Genomic DNA, 17,275 nt, shown 5'->3' with positions numbered 1-17,275 from the left:
CAGGAGTGAGAAGCAATTTCTTATATTTATATTATCGTAGATCAAACGACAGGTGTATGCGGCAGGTAGGTATATAGCTAATTTGATGATTAAAGTTTTGAATGAAAACTTAGCGCGAAAACCAGTTATTAAAATAGTTTTAATACTTTCAGATGCTGTGGCATATATGTTAAAAGCGGCTGTTACTGTAAAGATTTTTTTTTCAACTTAATTCATTGCTTGTGTAGCCAACGGGGTAAATAGAATTGCAGAAGAAATAAGAAATCTGTTTCCTTTGGTGAATTTTATGAAAAAAGTTTTTGTAAACACTCCGTTAAGGGTACCGATATGTAAAGAAAGACTTTCCGGTGCTTCTATGCCCCCTAAATTAGTAGTTACAATTTCTGGAACATGACTCGAAGCATTTATTTTTACTTTAAACACTGGTATGAGATAGATTAAGTAATGTCAGAATTTGATGATGATATTTCCGAAGCCAATCGAGAGCCAAAAAAAAATAATAAAAAATCCGAAATTGAAACAGCAACTTGCATATATATCAATAAGAATTATAAATTAATAGTTATCAAAATTACCTTATTAGAAAGACAAGAGGTAAATTTATGTAAGTCAGTAAAATTAGTAAATAATTTAAAGTCAAAAATTACTTGGTACGTGGAAGTAACGATCAATTAATTTTTCTAAAAAATAAAATATGTTTTTGACAAGTATGAAGGTTTTTCGTTTTATATAATGCTGTTAAGTTTTGAAATTTGACAGTTTTCAAGAAATTACAAATTGAGCTAGATTTATTATCCGCCCTGAAATATCCAAGTACATCTGTCGATGTAGAACGTTAATTTTCAATGTACAAATTAATTTCAAGTAATCAGATACATAATTTTAAGACCGAAAATAATAAGAAGGATAAATTATTAATTAACAATTATTTAGTTATTAATTTATTATGTTGCCTATATGTTAAGATTTCTGCTTTTTTAATAAAAATTTTTGCGCCCTTTTCTTCAATTTTTGTTGCCTATGAATCCGAGATTCGATTATAAGACAAACCATCGTACAAAGAAGTTATTAATGATATTATGAACCCCTGATAACGTAATTCTTATTTGGTATATTACATATTGTGACTGTTTTCCCTTTAAACGCCGAATCATTAAAAACTAAGAAAATCACAAATATCCATTAAAAAACATGTTATTGAGGTATCTTTTATCATTTTATTTTGCAAGAAAATATACTTAATACTCTTTTTTGAGAGAATAAGCATGTTCCTAAAATGGGAACGTTGGCATGTATAGATCACAACTATATAACAAAGTAACATCATTCCAGTAACAACATATTGTATTTCTTACATAATAACAACACTCAAAAAATTTAAATGAAAACTAAAAACCTAATGTTACAAATAAACCAGCGAGCTGTATTATATTTATAAAAACAAAATTTTTTATGTAGACTCTTTTCACATTTAGTTTAGTACATTCTAAGGATGTGTTTCTTTGCCATACAGTACATCTTCCTTATTATTTACTTCTAAAAATATTATTTATTCCATCAAATCGTATATCTTCATAAGCATCTCTTCTGCAGTAGACCACTAATCATCCTCAGAAGGAACATGATTATATGTACTTCTCAAAAGAAACTCCAAAAACTGTCGAAGTTCTTCCTTAGAAATAGTAAAGTTGTGAATATTTTTATCCTTCCGAGCGTAGAGTTCGGTATTGTGATGAATAAATTGAATTATTTCAGGTGTAAAAAATAATGAAAACATTTTTAAATCAGATTGGCTCAACTGTTCATCGCCTACTCTTGGTGGTGTGGACGCTTGAGGTTGAATTGCAACCTTCTCACCCGTTTTCCATTTACGTTGAATGGATATATTTTCTTCCTTATCATGAAGCACGAATTTTTACTTCACCAGATACTTCGTCTAATACATCAGGAATCTCTAACACCGAATCGTCAATAATCCTCGTTGCTTTCATTACCTTGGTTCGACTGAATCAGGAGGAAGAATAACAATATCCACTGGTTCTGCAGATGTTGAAGCCTCCACGTCGTCGAGTACAGTTATTTGAAATCTCTACCTTGGTATACATGATCCATCTAAGTAGTAGGTATATTTTTTTACTGCCACCAACTTACGTAAATAAAACTCAAAATTATTATAAAAACCAAGTGTTTTTCTCTAAGAAGCTCGTGTCCACTACCAAGCTGTTATTGTAATTGTGCGCAGGCATTCTGTAGGAAACTTTGAGTAACAGTATTCCGCTGTTGCCAACGTTCCCATATTGGGAACAGTGAATGCTGAACGTAATATCTTTAGAAATAAGATAAGAGAAACGGGTAGTTTTTTTTAATATTTCTTTTATTTGATTCATTTACTGTACTTCTACTCAAAAATAAATCACAGTTCATTACGTATCGACTCACAGCAACAACTATAGCACAAAAAAAACAAGTGACATTAATTTCGACGTTATTTTACGCGGTTTTTAGGTAAATCTTGTAAGTAAAAAAGACATCTCAGGTAAGAGAAAGTAAGAGCGGGACATACAGAAAGCAGAATTTACAATATTTATTGTAAATATTTTAATAGTTTCTGAATCTAACATATTTTTTCTTGTGTTCTCAAAATGGGAACGTTGCTTGACGTTGAAAAGGTTTTAAATTCTAATAAGTCGTATAGATTTTACTGATTTACGTACGGAGATTGTGCGTACAGCTATATTTTCAATTTTTTAAATTTAAGTCATATATATATATATATATATATATATATATATATATATATATATATATATATATATGTATATATATATATATGTATATGTATATATATATATATATATATATATATATATATATATATAAGTAAATTAATTAACGATTTTAATGTTTAAATATTAAAGCTAACAATAAAATCTGAAACTAAGATGATTTTAGAGTTTTAAAAAACAACCTATACTAGAATAACACAGTCGGGATCTATGTAATTTGAATGTTATATTTTTGTAGAAAAATTCAGGAAAAACTTTAGAACGAAAAATCTACATTACAAATAACATCTGTTCAACTTTTATACTGAATATCTCGGAAAATATCATATCTATGACAAAAATTGATACAAGTAAAATTGGTCGCAATTAAATTTTCTATCAAAAGTTGTTCCTGTAATTATAATGCGTACAATAAATTCTACACTATAAACATGTTTTGGCTTGTACATATGTGCGCTTTGTCTTGGTAACAGCTTAAACATTTCAGTAAGTCTTAATCGATCATAAGGTGTTTTTGTTTGTTAAGCATTTGCAATGTCCTAACAGGCATGGTAACGTGTCCTCAGACTCTTATAAGTAGATATAATGTCTATGGGTAATTTATCTGGCTTGCAATTGCAAACTCCTGCTAAAATAAATGTGTATAATAATGACAATGACACATTGTTACCCGATTTTTAAGATAATATTCCATTAACAGAGTTGAGGGAAAAAAGGAAAGGTAAAAGAAAAAAAATTAACATTAGGTAAACGAAGATATTCAGACAGAAGCTCAATGTAGCATTGTAAAAGAACTTTCAGAACATCCTTCTAAGAATGACCTTAAAGTATTTTCTTTAATGAAGAAATTATAAAGCTTATAACGTCAGAAACTAATCGATATGCCACACTGGAGAATGGCTAACAAGAAGTTCGTGAGTATGAAGTCAAAGCCTTTCTGGCTCTGAGAACTCTAAAGTGGGTGATCGACGAGCGAGCCATAATACCGCGGTTTTAAGAACGACGGTTTTACTCGCGCGTCGTTAGTGCTGATCGACTAGCGAGCAAAACAGTCATTGTCAACCGTCCACAGCTAATATGTCGTGTTCAACTGAAAGTGAAGTTTTATGTTACCTCGCTATAGCATACTACAAAATTACAAAAAAAAAAGCGGAGAAGTCCTAGACGTTGGGTATTTAAAAGTTTAACATATGCGTTAAGTCGAGTTGTTTTGTTTTTGTATTCTGGCGATGTACATTTCCATAAACAAACACATTCTCGTAAACAATATATAAATTCTAATAAAAAGTCGTGAGAGTACTCATATCCATGATTAAAAACTGATCTTTTCACTTCAACGGTCGCTGAAAACTGCCGGTTTTGCTCACCAGTAGTCCATTGTTGGACATAGGCCTCCTCCAATTGTTTCCACGCTTCCCTATCTTTTGCAATTCTCATCCACTGCTTTCCAGCTACAGCTGTTATATCGTCTATCTATCTCTTTTTGGGTCTTCCCACGCTTCTTTTTGTTTCTCGAGGTCTCCAGAATGTCACTTTATGAGACCATCTGTTGGTGTCTTGTCTTGCTACATGTGCTACCCATTGCCATCTCAATGTCGCTATTTTTTCCATGATGTCGGTTACTTTAGTTCTTCGACGTATTTCGGTGTTAGGAATTTTGTCTCTGAGGCTTATATTTAACATGGCCCTCTCCATGGCCCGTTGAGTTACTCTTAATTGTTCTGCCATTTTTCTTGTTATTGCCATAGTTTCCAATCCATAAGTTGCAACTGGTAGTATACTACCAGTGATACACGCACGGTTTTAAATGAAGAGCCAAGTAAAAAATAAAACAAACTGACGAGCCGCGAGCCAGGCTCGTAGGTATATAAAACCGCGGTATTGCAATGATACACTGACGAGCTTTACAGACGAGCCACAAAACCGCAGTTTTACTCGATTGTCGATCATGGCCTTTATTATATTGAGTGGTTTTGTCCACATTCCTCGCAGAAAAATGTTTGGGCAACGTGAAATAGATGCTAACAATCGACTTGTGACAGAGGCCCTACTTACAAAATTGGATTCACTATCATTTAGAAGACGCCTTGCAACATATAAAAAAAAACTTTTTATATATGGTTTGTGCCACGACAGAACAAAAATAAGATGTTTAAAATGCAACGTAGGCTTACATGTCAAATGTTTTGTTTCATATCATACCCACACTTAATATTAGGTCATTTGCCTACGTACCATATTTTTATTTGTATTTTTTTACCTATTTTGCATAAATATTTTGTTTTGACGATAAATATGTTTTTGTTACCTTATATACCTACAGAGTAAATTTGGAGAAAAATATTAAACATATTTAAAGTAAGCTTTTGGCATATCTGGGTTAAAAAAAAATCCAGCGTTTGGAAATAACTATTTGCAAGAAAAAGTTGTAAAAATAACGTTTTGAAAATTTACTTATAGGCAATCACAAAAGTTTCTGAAAATATGGATAAAAGTTTGAAGTTATCTACAAAACAACGCTGTTAAAAATGATATAATGTTTTGGTGTTCTTGTCAAAATAATTTCAATCGAACCATCAAATCGAAAATTTTTTCGCGATTTTTTCCACTTTTTTTAATATTTCTCATGAGATCAACAAAATTATCACTTCCATTGATCGGTCGTAGGGGAATTTTCATTTTTTGCTTCTAATTAGTTTTTACATTATACATAGTTTAAACCTTTTAGATCGTTTGAAATGTGAAAGTTAAATTCATCGTTTTTAGGCATATTTCAAATGCCCCACATTGGTTGCCAAAACTCAAAACCGAAATCTCATGCTATAGGTTTTGATGATTGGGCTCTAGTAATAGAAATTTCATAGTGACCCTTCAATGAAAGTGATGAGTTTTATTGATCTTATGAGAATCTTAAAAAATTCAAAAATCGCGCAATGTTTATTTATTTAAAACCTTCATAAAAACTTTATAAAGACTTCATTTAGGTAAAACACAAAAATTACATACAAAGCTGAACTCTTCACCTTTAAAATGTATTTTGATTTTTGTTGATAGGTAACTGATTAAAAGACCTCTACTTTTTACCGTTGAGTTAATACAAATTTTATTTCAAATTTATTTCCCGCGCGTAACTGACATTGAAAATAAACGGTCGCTTCAAGCGTTGTTTCTGAGAGAACTGTTCATTCTACGTAAAAAGTAATTATAAACATTTTTGTTTAAAATTACCTCAGCTACATTTTTTATATGAAACATTTTTTTCTACGGCATACAGATTTTTGGTAAATCGATTTTTTTTCGTTTTTCCTGCACTACGAGGGGGGCTTTTAGAGTTGTCAGACACTAAATTATAAATTATTACTTGCATTGGATTGCATTGATATATATTGCATTGGAACGAGACTGGCTGTAAAAAGGCTAATATATAATGTCATTGGGGCAACAATTATAGAGAAAAAATACAAAGGAGAGGATGTCTAAATCCCGCGTATACCGATAATTCCAACGAATGTATTTTGATTTTAAACGTTTACAATTTTCCGTGCATTTGGCTTTTGTAATGACAATAAAAAAATCACAAAACCAACCGTTGGAAGTTTGCATAATTAGCTTAAAATTTCCATATTTCGCACATAAATAATTATTCATGCGTCGGAAAACCATCATCGTTGTATATTTATGCAACGCAAAAAAATATATTGCTTATCAGAAAGTATTCAATTGATTTAAATTTTTTCATACATAATATGCTTGAGTATTTTTTTTTGTTGCTTTTCTCCTAATTTTTTGAACACAGTATTTATACATATATATTATAATATATACATTATATTATATTATATTATATTATATAGCCAATCCGAGAAAAAAGCCCTGAAAGAACTTCAGTCAAATCCAAATCTAGTCATTCTTCCCGTCGATAAAGGAAATGCTACCGTCATCCTTAATACTTCTTACATTAATAAACTCTAAAATTTCATTAATATTCCAGACTACAGACCAATTCCTAATAATCCAACAACCTATCTGGAGAAAACAACAAACGCCATTATCAATAAAACCTCTCTTCCTGTCGAGATAAAACCATCTCTAATTCCTCGTGAAAAGTCTTCCAGAACACCTTGAATATATGGCCTATCCAAAATTCACAAACCCGATATTCCTGTACGTCCTATTGTCAGTGTATATAACTGCCCTACTCAATCAGTGGACAAGTACTTAGCCAAAAGTCTACAACCTCTCGCCGAAAATGCTTAATCTTTCGTCAAAAATTCTTTTCATTTCATCGAACTTCTTAAATAATACCCTATCTCACACTCAGACATTCTAGTTAGTTTCGATATCGTTTCACTCTTTACGAACATTACTATAGACGAAACCATAAACATTCTGAAAACTAACTACAGTATCCAGCACGACTATTTATCTCTCATTAAACATTGTATGTCCAACGCATATTTTATCTTCCAAAATCAGTTCCACAGACAAATAAATGGTGCCCCAATGGGCTCACTACTATCTCCAGTAATTGCAAATATATTAATGGAAGACCATCCACATCAATGCTCAAAGTCACATGTTGGCTACGATATGTTGATGATACATTCGTCATTTGGCCCCATGGCAGGACGACTTTGGTGTATTTTCAAACCCATCTGAATGGTATACATCCTAGTATCCAGTTCACGATGGAGTTAAAACCTGATTTATCTCGACTGTTTCTCGACATTATCATAAAGAAAAACCAATCCCAAGGTTTTCATCACTCTGTTATCTTTCATCATCCACCTTCCCAAATTAATTCAGTCATTAATACCCTTGTCTTCAGATCAATACGCCTTTGCGATGATGCAAGCAGACCCGCTAAACTCTCTAGTTTACAACAAGCCCTCATCCAAAACGGTTACCGCGAAAATCACATCAATACGAGCATCCACAGGTATCAATCTCCCACTCAATTTGAACCCAAAGAGCCAGACCCTCATCATACGAAAGCTTTTCTTCCTTACATCAAAGGTGTCACTGACAAAATCGACAAAAGTCTTAAATCAAGAGAAATAACGACAATATTTACCCCGCAACAAAACCTTTCATCTCTTGTCCGATCAATCAAAGACAACATTCCTAATGCAATTCACGGAATTTATGAAATTCCTACTGCAGACTGCCCCCAATCTTGGAAGTCCTGAAGAAGACATCAAAGAGGATGTCAAAAGCTCAGCGCAATGATAATCGATGCCATTCAACCCGGAAGTTTGTTGAGTTTAATATTAAATCTTGTAATAGTATTAATCTTAGCTTTAGGTTTAATATGTATATATCTATATTATATATATATACATATATATATATATATATATATATATATATATATATATATATATATATATATTAAACCTAGAGCTAAGATTAATACTATTATAAAAATTAATATTAAACTCACCAGTCTTCCGGGTTAAACCGCGTTGATATCCATTGGGCCGAGCTTTCGACATCCTCTCTGATGTCTTCTTCAGGGCTTCCGAGGTCTCAGTCTCTCGAGCTCCCAGACACTACTGTACTCACTAGTCACTTCTAGTTCACTCACTAGTTCACTACTGTAGCTAACCCCTTTCCTACAAATGAACATTGAAGAAGAAGATTCCTAGCACCAGTAACGCATTGATTAATGATCAGTGTAGTAGTGTCTGGGGGCTTGGGAGACTGAGACCTCGGAAGTCCTGAAAAAAACATCAGAGAGGATGTCGAAAGCTCGGCCCAATGGATATCGACGCGGTTCAACCCGGAAGACTGGTGAGTTTAATATTAATTTTCATAATAGTATTAATCTTAGCTCTAGGTTTAATTTTACTAATCGCGGAATATATATATATATATATATATATATATATATATATATATATATATATATATATTATTACAGTGATAATTATAAAATAATTTTATTAAATTTTAAATATTCTTATCGTAATTATGCTTAACTATTTTGATAATTTTACTTTTTTGAAATGCGTTTAAGATTTTCCTCTTGTAGTAGTAAAAATATCTGTGATTTATATAATAAAGAATTTTCTAGCATCTAAAACTAAGTTTAATATTTTCGAATTTTGAACGGATGCTGCATTCTAGTGTACACCATTGTTTTGGATATACCTTTAGATTTAACATATTAAATTGTCAGATAATTTAATGAACAGTCCGATTCCCATAACCAAAATTTTTCTTCTACATTTCTACACGCTGGAAACAATGTTTGCTTATAGATATATTTAGATATTCAGGATAACATGTTGAACAATAAGGGTCCGTAACGTGGATTTTTTTATGGACTACATCCAATTTAAGCTATTTTATACAGATCTCGACTGGTATAAGGTAAAGGTATGTATATAAAAAAAAAATCTGGACCAAAAGTAAACTGCCAACTATTCAATTTATATGGATTTGGTGTAGTTAAGTAATTTTCTAATAAAAGGAACATATACCACATATAAAAACTTAATCAGTAAGAAAATATAAAACAATTTTAATATAATATAGAGAAACAAAAGGAATATTTTGAATAAAAGCACACTGAAGTAAAGTTTTAAAACAGAATTAAATGTACCATTTTAATATAAACGTGAAAATAATATAGTTCGGTATCTGTTGTAAAATTGTAACCAGACAAATAGAAATATGGTAAGGAAATATTATTTAAGAATATATTTAACTTAAATATTGGTTAAATTTTGATTAAATAAAAAATTAAAACAGTCAAAGGAGCAGTTTCATCAAAACTATTGTTTTTACTATTTATAAAATAGTTTGGATCAATAAACAGTATGTGATATATATATATATATATATATATATATATATATATATATATATATATATATATATATATATATATGTATATTTATATATATATATATATATATATATATATATATATGTATATATATATATATATGTAGGTATATATATAATCTGTTACATATATATATATATATATATATATATATATATATATATATATATATATATCTAAGAAAAATTTGATAACATTTTATTTTCGATTATAAATAATAAAATACCAAATCCAATTAAACACTAACAAAGAAATCTAATTTATTACTTTTCCATATTATTGATCCCAAAAATACCTGGAGAGACTAATATTTGATTAGTTATTGCCATTGTTGCGTGTTATCAAAGAACTCTTAACAGAGTTTGTGCAATTACATATTGTTGTAAATAGCCTGGAGGCGAAGGTTCTAGCAGAACTTCTAGCACGGTTCGACCAAATTCCTATCTTTTTAGATCCATCTGAAAGATTCAAAAAACTATTATTAATATATTATAGTAATTAATAAAATTAATATATATTGACAATAACATTTAATGTATTCTTATGATTATGATTTTAACCTAACTAATATGTTTACACATTTTTTCTCAATTTTCGTTGAAATAGTGCTTCTTTACTTATTAACGATTAATAATATTTCTGAAATAGAAAGAGAACTAACAAAGCAACATTGCGATTACTATAAGAATCATAAATAATATAATACAACAATGTATATCTTTTTTAATTTAAATTGTATCCAATATATCTAATATATTTTAATTCACTTTAAACGTTATTTTTGTCCACCTATACATTTTTATAATTCATAAAAGGTCAAGTGTAATGGGAATTATTAAAGATATTTTTAATAATTAATCTAGAGAAACAAGGTATTCATGTGGCTTTATCCCGGCCAAGTATCTGTTATTTTTTTTTTTTTTGAGTTTTATGGATCTCGATAACCCAACCCCCGTTTTCTGTAGTGCGTTCGGTGTACTTCTAAAATTATTAACAATTTAAGGCCAAAAATGCACCATTTTAAGAACTTTTTTCTACCAGTAAAAATGAAAACATTTTGAATAAATTTGGAGGTAATTATCTGATAAAACACCTTTAAACTTTTAAAATAGCGATTTTTGAATGTCGATTTACTAATTTGTTGCTTAGAAAACTGTAAGAAATTGAAGAATTCTTAATTTTGAACAAGAGTGTGTCCAAAAATCTGACGTTTCTTATGCTGCAGAATTTATTTGGATTTTTTGATCTAATCTCTTTGAACTCTAGTTTCCAAATTAGTACTTATTTCAAACAAGGTTTTAAGTCTTCATAATGCTGAAATGTCAGCAGAAAAATAATTAATGGCTCCTTCGTATACATTTTAACTTTTTTATCGCTACTAGAGCTTTGTATCGTCTTGCATACAATGTCGCTACATATCAGTGACTAGCACGAGTTTGCTAACCAGAAAAGCTCATTATTATTGAAGAGCTAATGTTGAATGTTTATTTTTTTTGTGGTTTACAATTTGTAAAACCCTTTGTAATTTTTCATATTTTACAGCACTATTGGAGATGCTAATAAATAGTGCATTTTTTAATGTAAATTAAATTGCCCAAGTTTGCATGAAATACGTGACGCCTTATATTGGATGAAACTAAAACCACTATCATCATCATCCAGCCTTCTGCGTTTAAAGTTGAACATAAACCTCCCATAATTTCTTCCAGTTCTGTCAATGTTGAGCTTCCTCCAGCCAATTCCCAATCATTCTTTTGACATCGTCTGTCCTTCGTGTAGGTGGTTTACCTCTACTTCTTTTTTCTACTCATAGTCTCCACACTGATTTTTTTGTGTCCACCGCCTGCCATTCATTCTGACATCATGACCGATGAAGTTATCTGTTATCAGAACTATATTGTACGCAAATCGTAGGTGGGAGAGCAGTTCGCTGTCGACATTGATTCCTTTTGTATCCCATTCCAATTTTGTTTGAAAGCATATTCCAGAACTGCCGTAAAGTGTTTTGGAGACAACGTGTCTCATTGTCTGATTCCTTTTTTGATTTTTATACATTTTGTATCTTTGTTTAATCTTACAGTTTTGGTTTACCTATATAATCTATACAACTTTCCTCGAACTCTCGTATTTCTATCGTATCGAATGCTTTGCTAAAGCCTACGAAAGCCAGGACTAATGTTCAGTGGTATTCGATAGATTTTTCTATAGTCCCTTTTATGCTGTGGAGGTGATCGTAAGTGCCGAAGTTTTTCTTAAAACCTGCTTGTTCTCTAGGCTGGTAAAAATCTAATTTTGTTTGCACTTTATTTGTTATCATTCTTGTAAATACTAACAAATCGTCTATTATATATAAGACATCAATTTCGATCCTTAGTTGATTAAACTTTTTCCTGAATTTTTAACCTTTCTGTTAGTTGGTTCGATGGTTTTGTTGACTTCTGTATAATTCTGTAAAAAATCTTTTATATCCCTTTGTAATTTATATCTGTTGGTGATGATATTTTCATTTTTGTTCTTTAATTTTGGTAATTCCTTTTTGCCATTTGTTAATTTTCTCTTTAGAACTTTAAGGCTCTTATTATCTTCAATCGTTTATTGGATTAGTTCACTTTTATGATTTCGGTTTTCCGTTCCAACGGATTTTTGTATTCCTTAACTTACCTTTTTAAGTGCATGGTATTCTTAGCTCCTGTTACTTTCCATTTTTCTTCTCTCTTCTTTAAGTGCTTGTATTTGAGGACTTATTCGTTCGTTGTATCGTTTCTTTTGGCAGTGTATCTTCTGGCTTTCCTCTATAGGTTTTATTATAATGTCATTTCAGGTGTTGACATTAAGGTCTATATTCTTACTGTATTCGAGAATGCTGTTGATCTGTTCTTCAAATATATTTATATTATCAGACTTTGTCCAAGTAGATGTAAACTTGTTTTTAACCATGCGGTAGCTCTATTTCTATCAAAGCTTTTACCATTCTGTTGAAAACTGGTTTAGGACTGTAACATCTCTAAAGATTTGCTTTTTGTGAGTGATCAAAAAATCGATCTTAAAATGAAAAAACCACTATAAAATGAGTAACATATATATTTATGATTCAATATATAATTCGAATGTCCTATGTCCGTACCTTTTCTTTCGACGATGTAAAATAATACGCATTCAAATGATGTATATGTGAATGAATAATACGCATCGATCTCCATCCTGAGCAAGATACATTCAATTTGTTCCGGCTATTCTTTTTATGTCATCTACCCATTTCATCTGTGGTCTTCCTCTTGGTCTCTTTGTAAGATATTCAATGTTGTATTGTGGCGTTTCCTCGTTGGACTTTTTGTCTAGCAGTGTAACCTTTTTGTTGTGGCTAGATTATTCATATTTGTCTTGATTAAGGTCTTGAATCATATGCCATGATAGAAAGAATGCACTGATTAAACACTTTGCTCCTTAAGTATTAAGGCATTTTGCGGTTCTTAAGTATTTAACTGAGTTTTCCAAATCTTACCCCTGCCAGTCTTGCTCTTCTAGCGTTTTCCGCACTTTGGTTCTCTTGGTTTAAGTTTCAGAATTGGTATGATGGTATCATGGTATAATGGAATATATGTACCATTTCACCAGAAATAGTAGATATATTCTTTTACTTGTTCTATCTCACTGCTATTTATAGTTATGGGTCTGGGGTCGTCTGTGTTTGTCATTGTTTTTGTTTTGGTCATATTCATTTTTAGACTGACATGTCTGTGAGTTCCATAATCATAATTTGTGGTTCTTTGAATGCGATCTCTATAATCACGATGTTGTCAGCGAATCTAAGGTGGTTTAACTTGTTGCCATTAACGCTGATGTCATATGTTGACCAATTTGCAGTTTTGAATACGTCTTCTAGGATTAGATAAAAAACTTTAAAACTATTATGTCGCCTTTTCTAACTCCTCTCTTAATGGAAATTGTATTTTCGTCTAGTACTATTATAGTTGCGTTTTTATATTTATAGTCCAGACGAGATCTATTTTGAATTGGATATTTTCCATAGGAGTCTATTTTTTGCTGGAATCACTTCAGGATGTATCTTGTAACAATAGTCACGATATGTGCAAATCTAAAACCTTGTGATTTATTTTTTATTTAACAAAATCTAAAAAAAAAATCCAAAAATTTTTGCTTTTTGAGTTCATTTTACCTATAACTCAAGAGATATTGGTCATATAACAAAACTTATAGAAGGTAAAAGTTTTGTTTTTCAATTTTATATATATGTAATATGTGACTAGCTATAAATTAAAAATTTAATGTTTACTGTTTAAAAGATAGCAATAATTGGGAAAAAATTGCAAAAGAGAGTTTTTTCTTTTTTTCTCATAATTTACTTCATATTCTGCCTATAAAATCTTTATAATAAGTGTACTAAATTTCATTAGGATCAGCTTTTTAGTTTTTGTATAATAATTTTGCAATCCAAGGTCTGCAAAAAAATTGCAAATTTTTTAAATTATGCTGGGCTTAAAATAAACACTTTAAATAGTCGATTTTTTTAAATATAAAGAAAAGTTCAATCTTTCAACCGCGCCTTGAAAAATTTAAATCTGTCAACTAGGCGAGCACAGGGATTTTTTTACAGTTATAAACATTTTTTTTAAATTGTTCCTCACTTTCAAACAAAAATAAATGTTCAAATTTATTAAACTAATAATAATTATTATAAAACTCCTAAAATAAATAAAGTTTAACGTAAATTATTTTAAAACGGTAGAATTTATTCAAAAAAAAACACATACATAACAACATACATATAAAAATACAAAATTTATATATATATATATATATATATATATATATATATATATATATATATATATATATACAGTAGGTGATCAAATTATATTCAGTATATTTATAATATAATCAGTCACAAACTTTTAAGTTTTTCACATTTGTTTGAAAGTTTTGTAGTAAAATCATATACTGCTATAAAATTAAGTTATGCCAATATGTTTTGTCATTAATAACTTTCCTTTTTTGACATTGACAGCTCTATAAATGTCATTTGTGGCAAATTATGTCACAATATACACAGTGTGGTGAATTTGCGCTTGGAGGTTAGAATTTAATTTGTCTGTTTTTATTTTGTTTTTTAAAGGTTAATATCGTTTTACCTATGTCGTACGTTTTAATAATGTATTAGTGATGATCGTGAGTTAAAAAAAACTGTCAGTTTTAATTTTATAGACATTTTCAAAAAATATCGATTTTTGAGAATAAAATCATAATGACTAAGGCTAAAGACATTACTGAAACTAAAATAGTGGAGATAAAGACACTTTTATGGAATACAAAGCTTTCCCAATGTCAGATAGCTCAACAGTGCCAAGTAGCGCAGGCAATAGTGAGCAACATCAAGGAACAAAATCGATTTCAACAAACCCCTGACTCAGCAACGTGTCCAAAAATGTGGTCTAAAGCCTCTCACAACGCCCAGAGACGAAAGAAAAATGAGTAATATCTTCGTAAACAACAGAAAGAAACCACGAAAAATTGTGACGGTACTTATCCGTGAAGTTGGGATGCCTGTTTCTGACACGATGGTTCTCAGAAGGCTTGCTGAGCAAGGTTTCAAATTATATTGTCAAAAAGCTAAAGTTGACTGTCGTAATCATGAAAATGAATCAATGTAGCAAAGCAATGAGCCAACGAACACCAAATTTGTACAATGGAGGATTGGAATAAGGTAAACTACATCACTACTAAAGTTTAAATCCCTATAACCACTGTTTTGAGTCTAAAAAATATCTTTATAAAAAAATATCATCTATTTTTATTTAGTCATAAGTTTGTTTCTCCGATGAGTCTACACTGGAGATACTCATGGACGACCTTCGTCGACCTTCTCCGAAGATGGATGGGTGAAAAATATCATAAAGATTGCATAGTGCAGCGAGTAAAGTATCCTCACAAAATCTTGTTATGGTATGTGACCGGTAACAAGTGCATAGGGAGGCTGTACATTGTGAAGGGAATTTTGAACCAACATCAGTATGCTAATTGGCTAACTATTTTTTATCTCGAGCTTTCATGAAAAGTTTTTTTAAAATATGTTTAGCAGCAATTTATTAACAAAACTAATTTAATTTGGGGTCAGTTAATATAATTTTTTTTAGTTCCAGTTTGTAAGATATTTTGTATTTTTTAGCAGCTCTTGAAAATAATTGTAAACACAATTGCAATTGTGTTCAATTCACGTCACAATTGCAATGCAATATTTATTGCAAGTAATTAAATGCACGGACGGAATCTACTGTTGCTATTCGAGGAGTGCATTAAAATCTATTTTTCACAATTTTCTGTAGCCAGCCTGCCAAATTCTTCACATCCCAAGCAAGTTCGTGGTACCTAGTCGATACCATAAAGAATACTGCAAGTTTTAACCATCTCTTGTTAGGTTTTAGTTGGTCTGTCACCTCCACTGATTTCTTTTGTCCATCACCACAGTGCGACCTTAAGTACAGACTATGTACAACCAGTAGGATCTATTTTACATCCCACAGCAACTTGCTACCAAAAGTGGAAATGAGCTTCTCTGCATTGTGCGCTACAATGACACATCGTTTGAGGCTGCCGATTGGCTCGACGAAGATGAAGTTGATTCAAGTGGTTTAATAATTCCGGAACCCTCTTCGTCTGCTCTCCGGATGGCGATATTGAAAGAATCTGATTGTGGCTTTCATCGATTGCGAAAAGGCTTTCGATGTGGTAAAGCCTGGAACGCTTTTAAACATATTAAGAGCTAAAGGCATTGATACCAGAGATCTACGTATCATAGAAAACATTTAAAGCAGGCGTATGAGTCGATGGGAGATTAACCAACGAATGTTACATTTAAAGAGGCCTCAAATAAAGATACATTCTATCTCTGTTCATAGTATATAGTGTATAGTTTAGTTGAACTGCATCCAAACCATTCATGGAGGTGGCGTAGCCAGGAGATTTTAGGTCTTCCTACGCTTCTGCTATATTCTGCTTCTGCTTTATTTTGTGACCCATCCACAACATGACATTTTCAGAATGTGTCGGCAACACCACATTTCTAATGCTTCCAGGTTTTTAATGTTGGATTGTTTTAGTTTCTAGGCCTCAGCCCCATATTAAAGTTTAAATAAAATATAATCATCGAAGCATTCTTATCCGAAGCGTTATATTGATATTGCGCTTACAGAATCGTTTCTGTTAATCGTTAATTCTGTTAAAAGTTGACCATGAAATTTTATTGCATATTTCTTTTGTCTGATCAGTATCTTCTGTGATACATACTCGTACAAATACTCCAAGGTATTTGTACGAAGATATTTGCTTAATTTCTGTATTATCTAGTACTAGCTCGACTTTGATGTTTTGTGCTTCTGTAAATACCATGAACTTGGTTTTCTTCAAATTTGCAGTGGAGCAAGGTGTTGTAGTTCTTCTAGTGTTCCTGATAGAAGGACGGTATCGTCAGCATATCTTATATTATTAAGTGGCTTACCGTTTATTATTAGGCCCTCATTGACTTTAGCAAACGCTAATTTTAAGATAGCTTTACTCTATAAATTAAACAACACTGGTGATAAAATACACTCTTGGCACACTCCACGGCGAATCTGGATAT

General features: G+C 31.0%; 1 protein-coding gene across 3 annotated transcripts in view; it reads right to left on the bottom strand.

Moving 5' to 3' along the window:
- LOC140434708 (uncharacterized) overlaps nt 1–17,275 on the bottom strand; it is a 76,288-nt gene that overhangs the window by 14,766 nt on the left and 44,247 nt on the right. For 2 of the 3 annotated variants that reach the window (XR_011950075.1, XM_072523160.1), the window contains exon 3: nt 9,935–10,097. Coding sequence is in view for 2 of the 3 variants with exons in the window: in XM_072523160.1 (XP_072379261.1) it covers nt 9,955–10,097 (143 nt within the window). In the remaining variant the exon portion in view is untranslated. Of the gene's footprint in view, nt 1–9,906; nt 10,098–17,275 lie in introns of all 3 variants that reach the window. The other variant, XM_072523161.1, reaches the window with a different exon arrangement.

Source organism: Diabrotica undecimpunctata, chromosome 2, assembly GCF_040954645.1.
Source record: "Diabrotica undecimpunctata isolate CICGRU chromosome 2, icDiaUnde3, whole genome shotgun sequence".
Lineage (NCBI taxonomy): Eukaryota > Metazoa > Arthropoda > Insecta > Coleoptera > Chrysomelidae > Diabrotica > Diabrotica undecimpunctata.
Note: the sequence above shows the minus strand (reverse complement) of the source record. Positions and strands in the feature narration are given on the sequence as shown.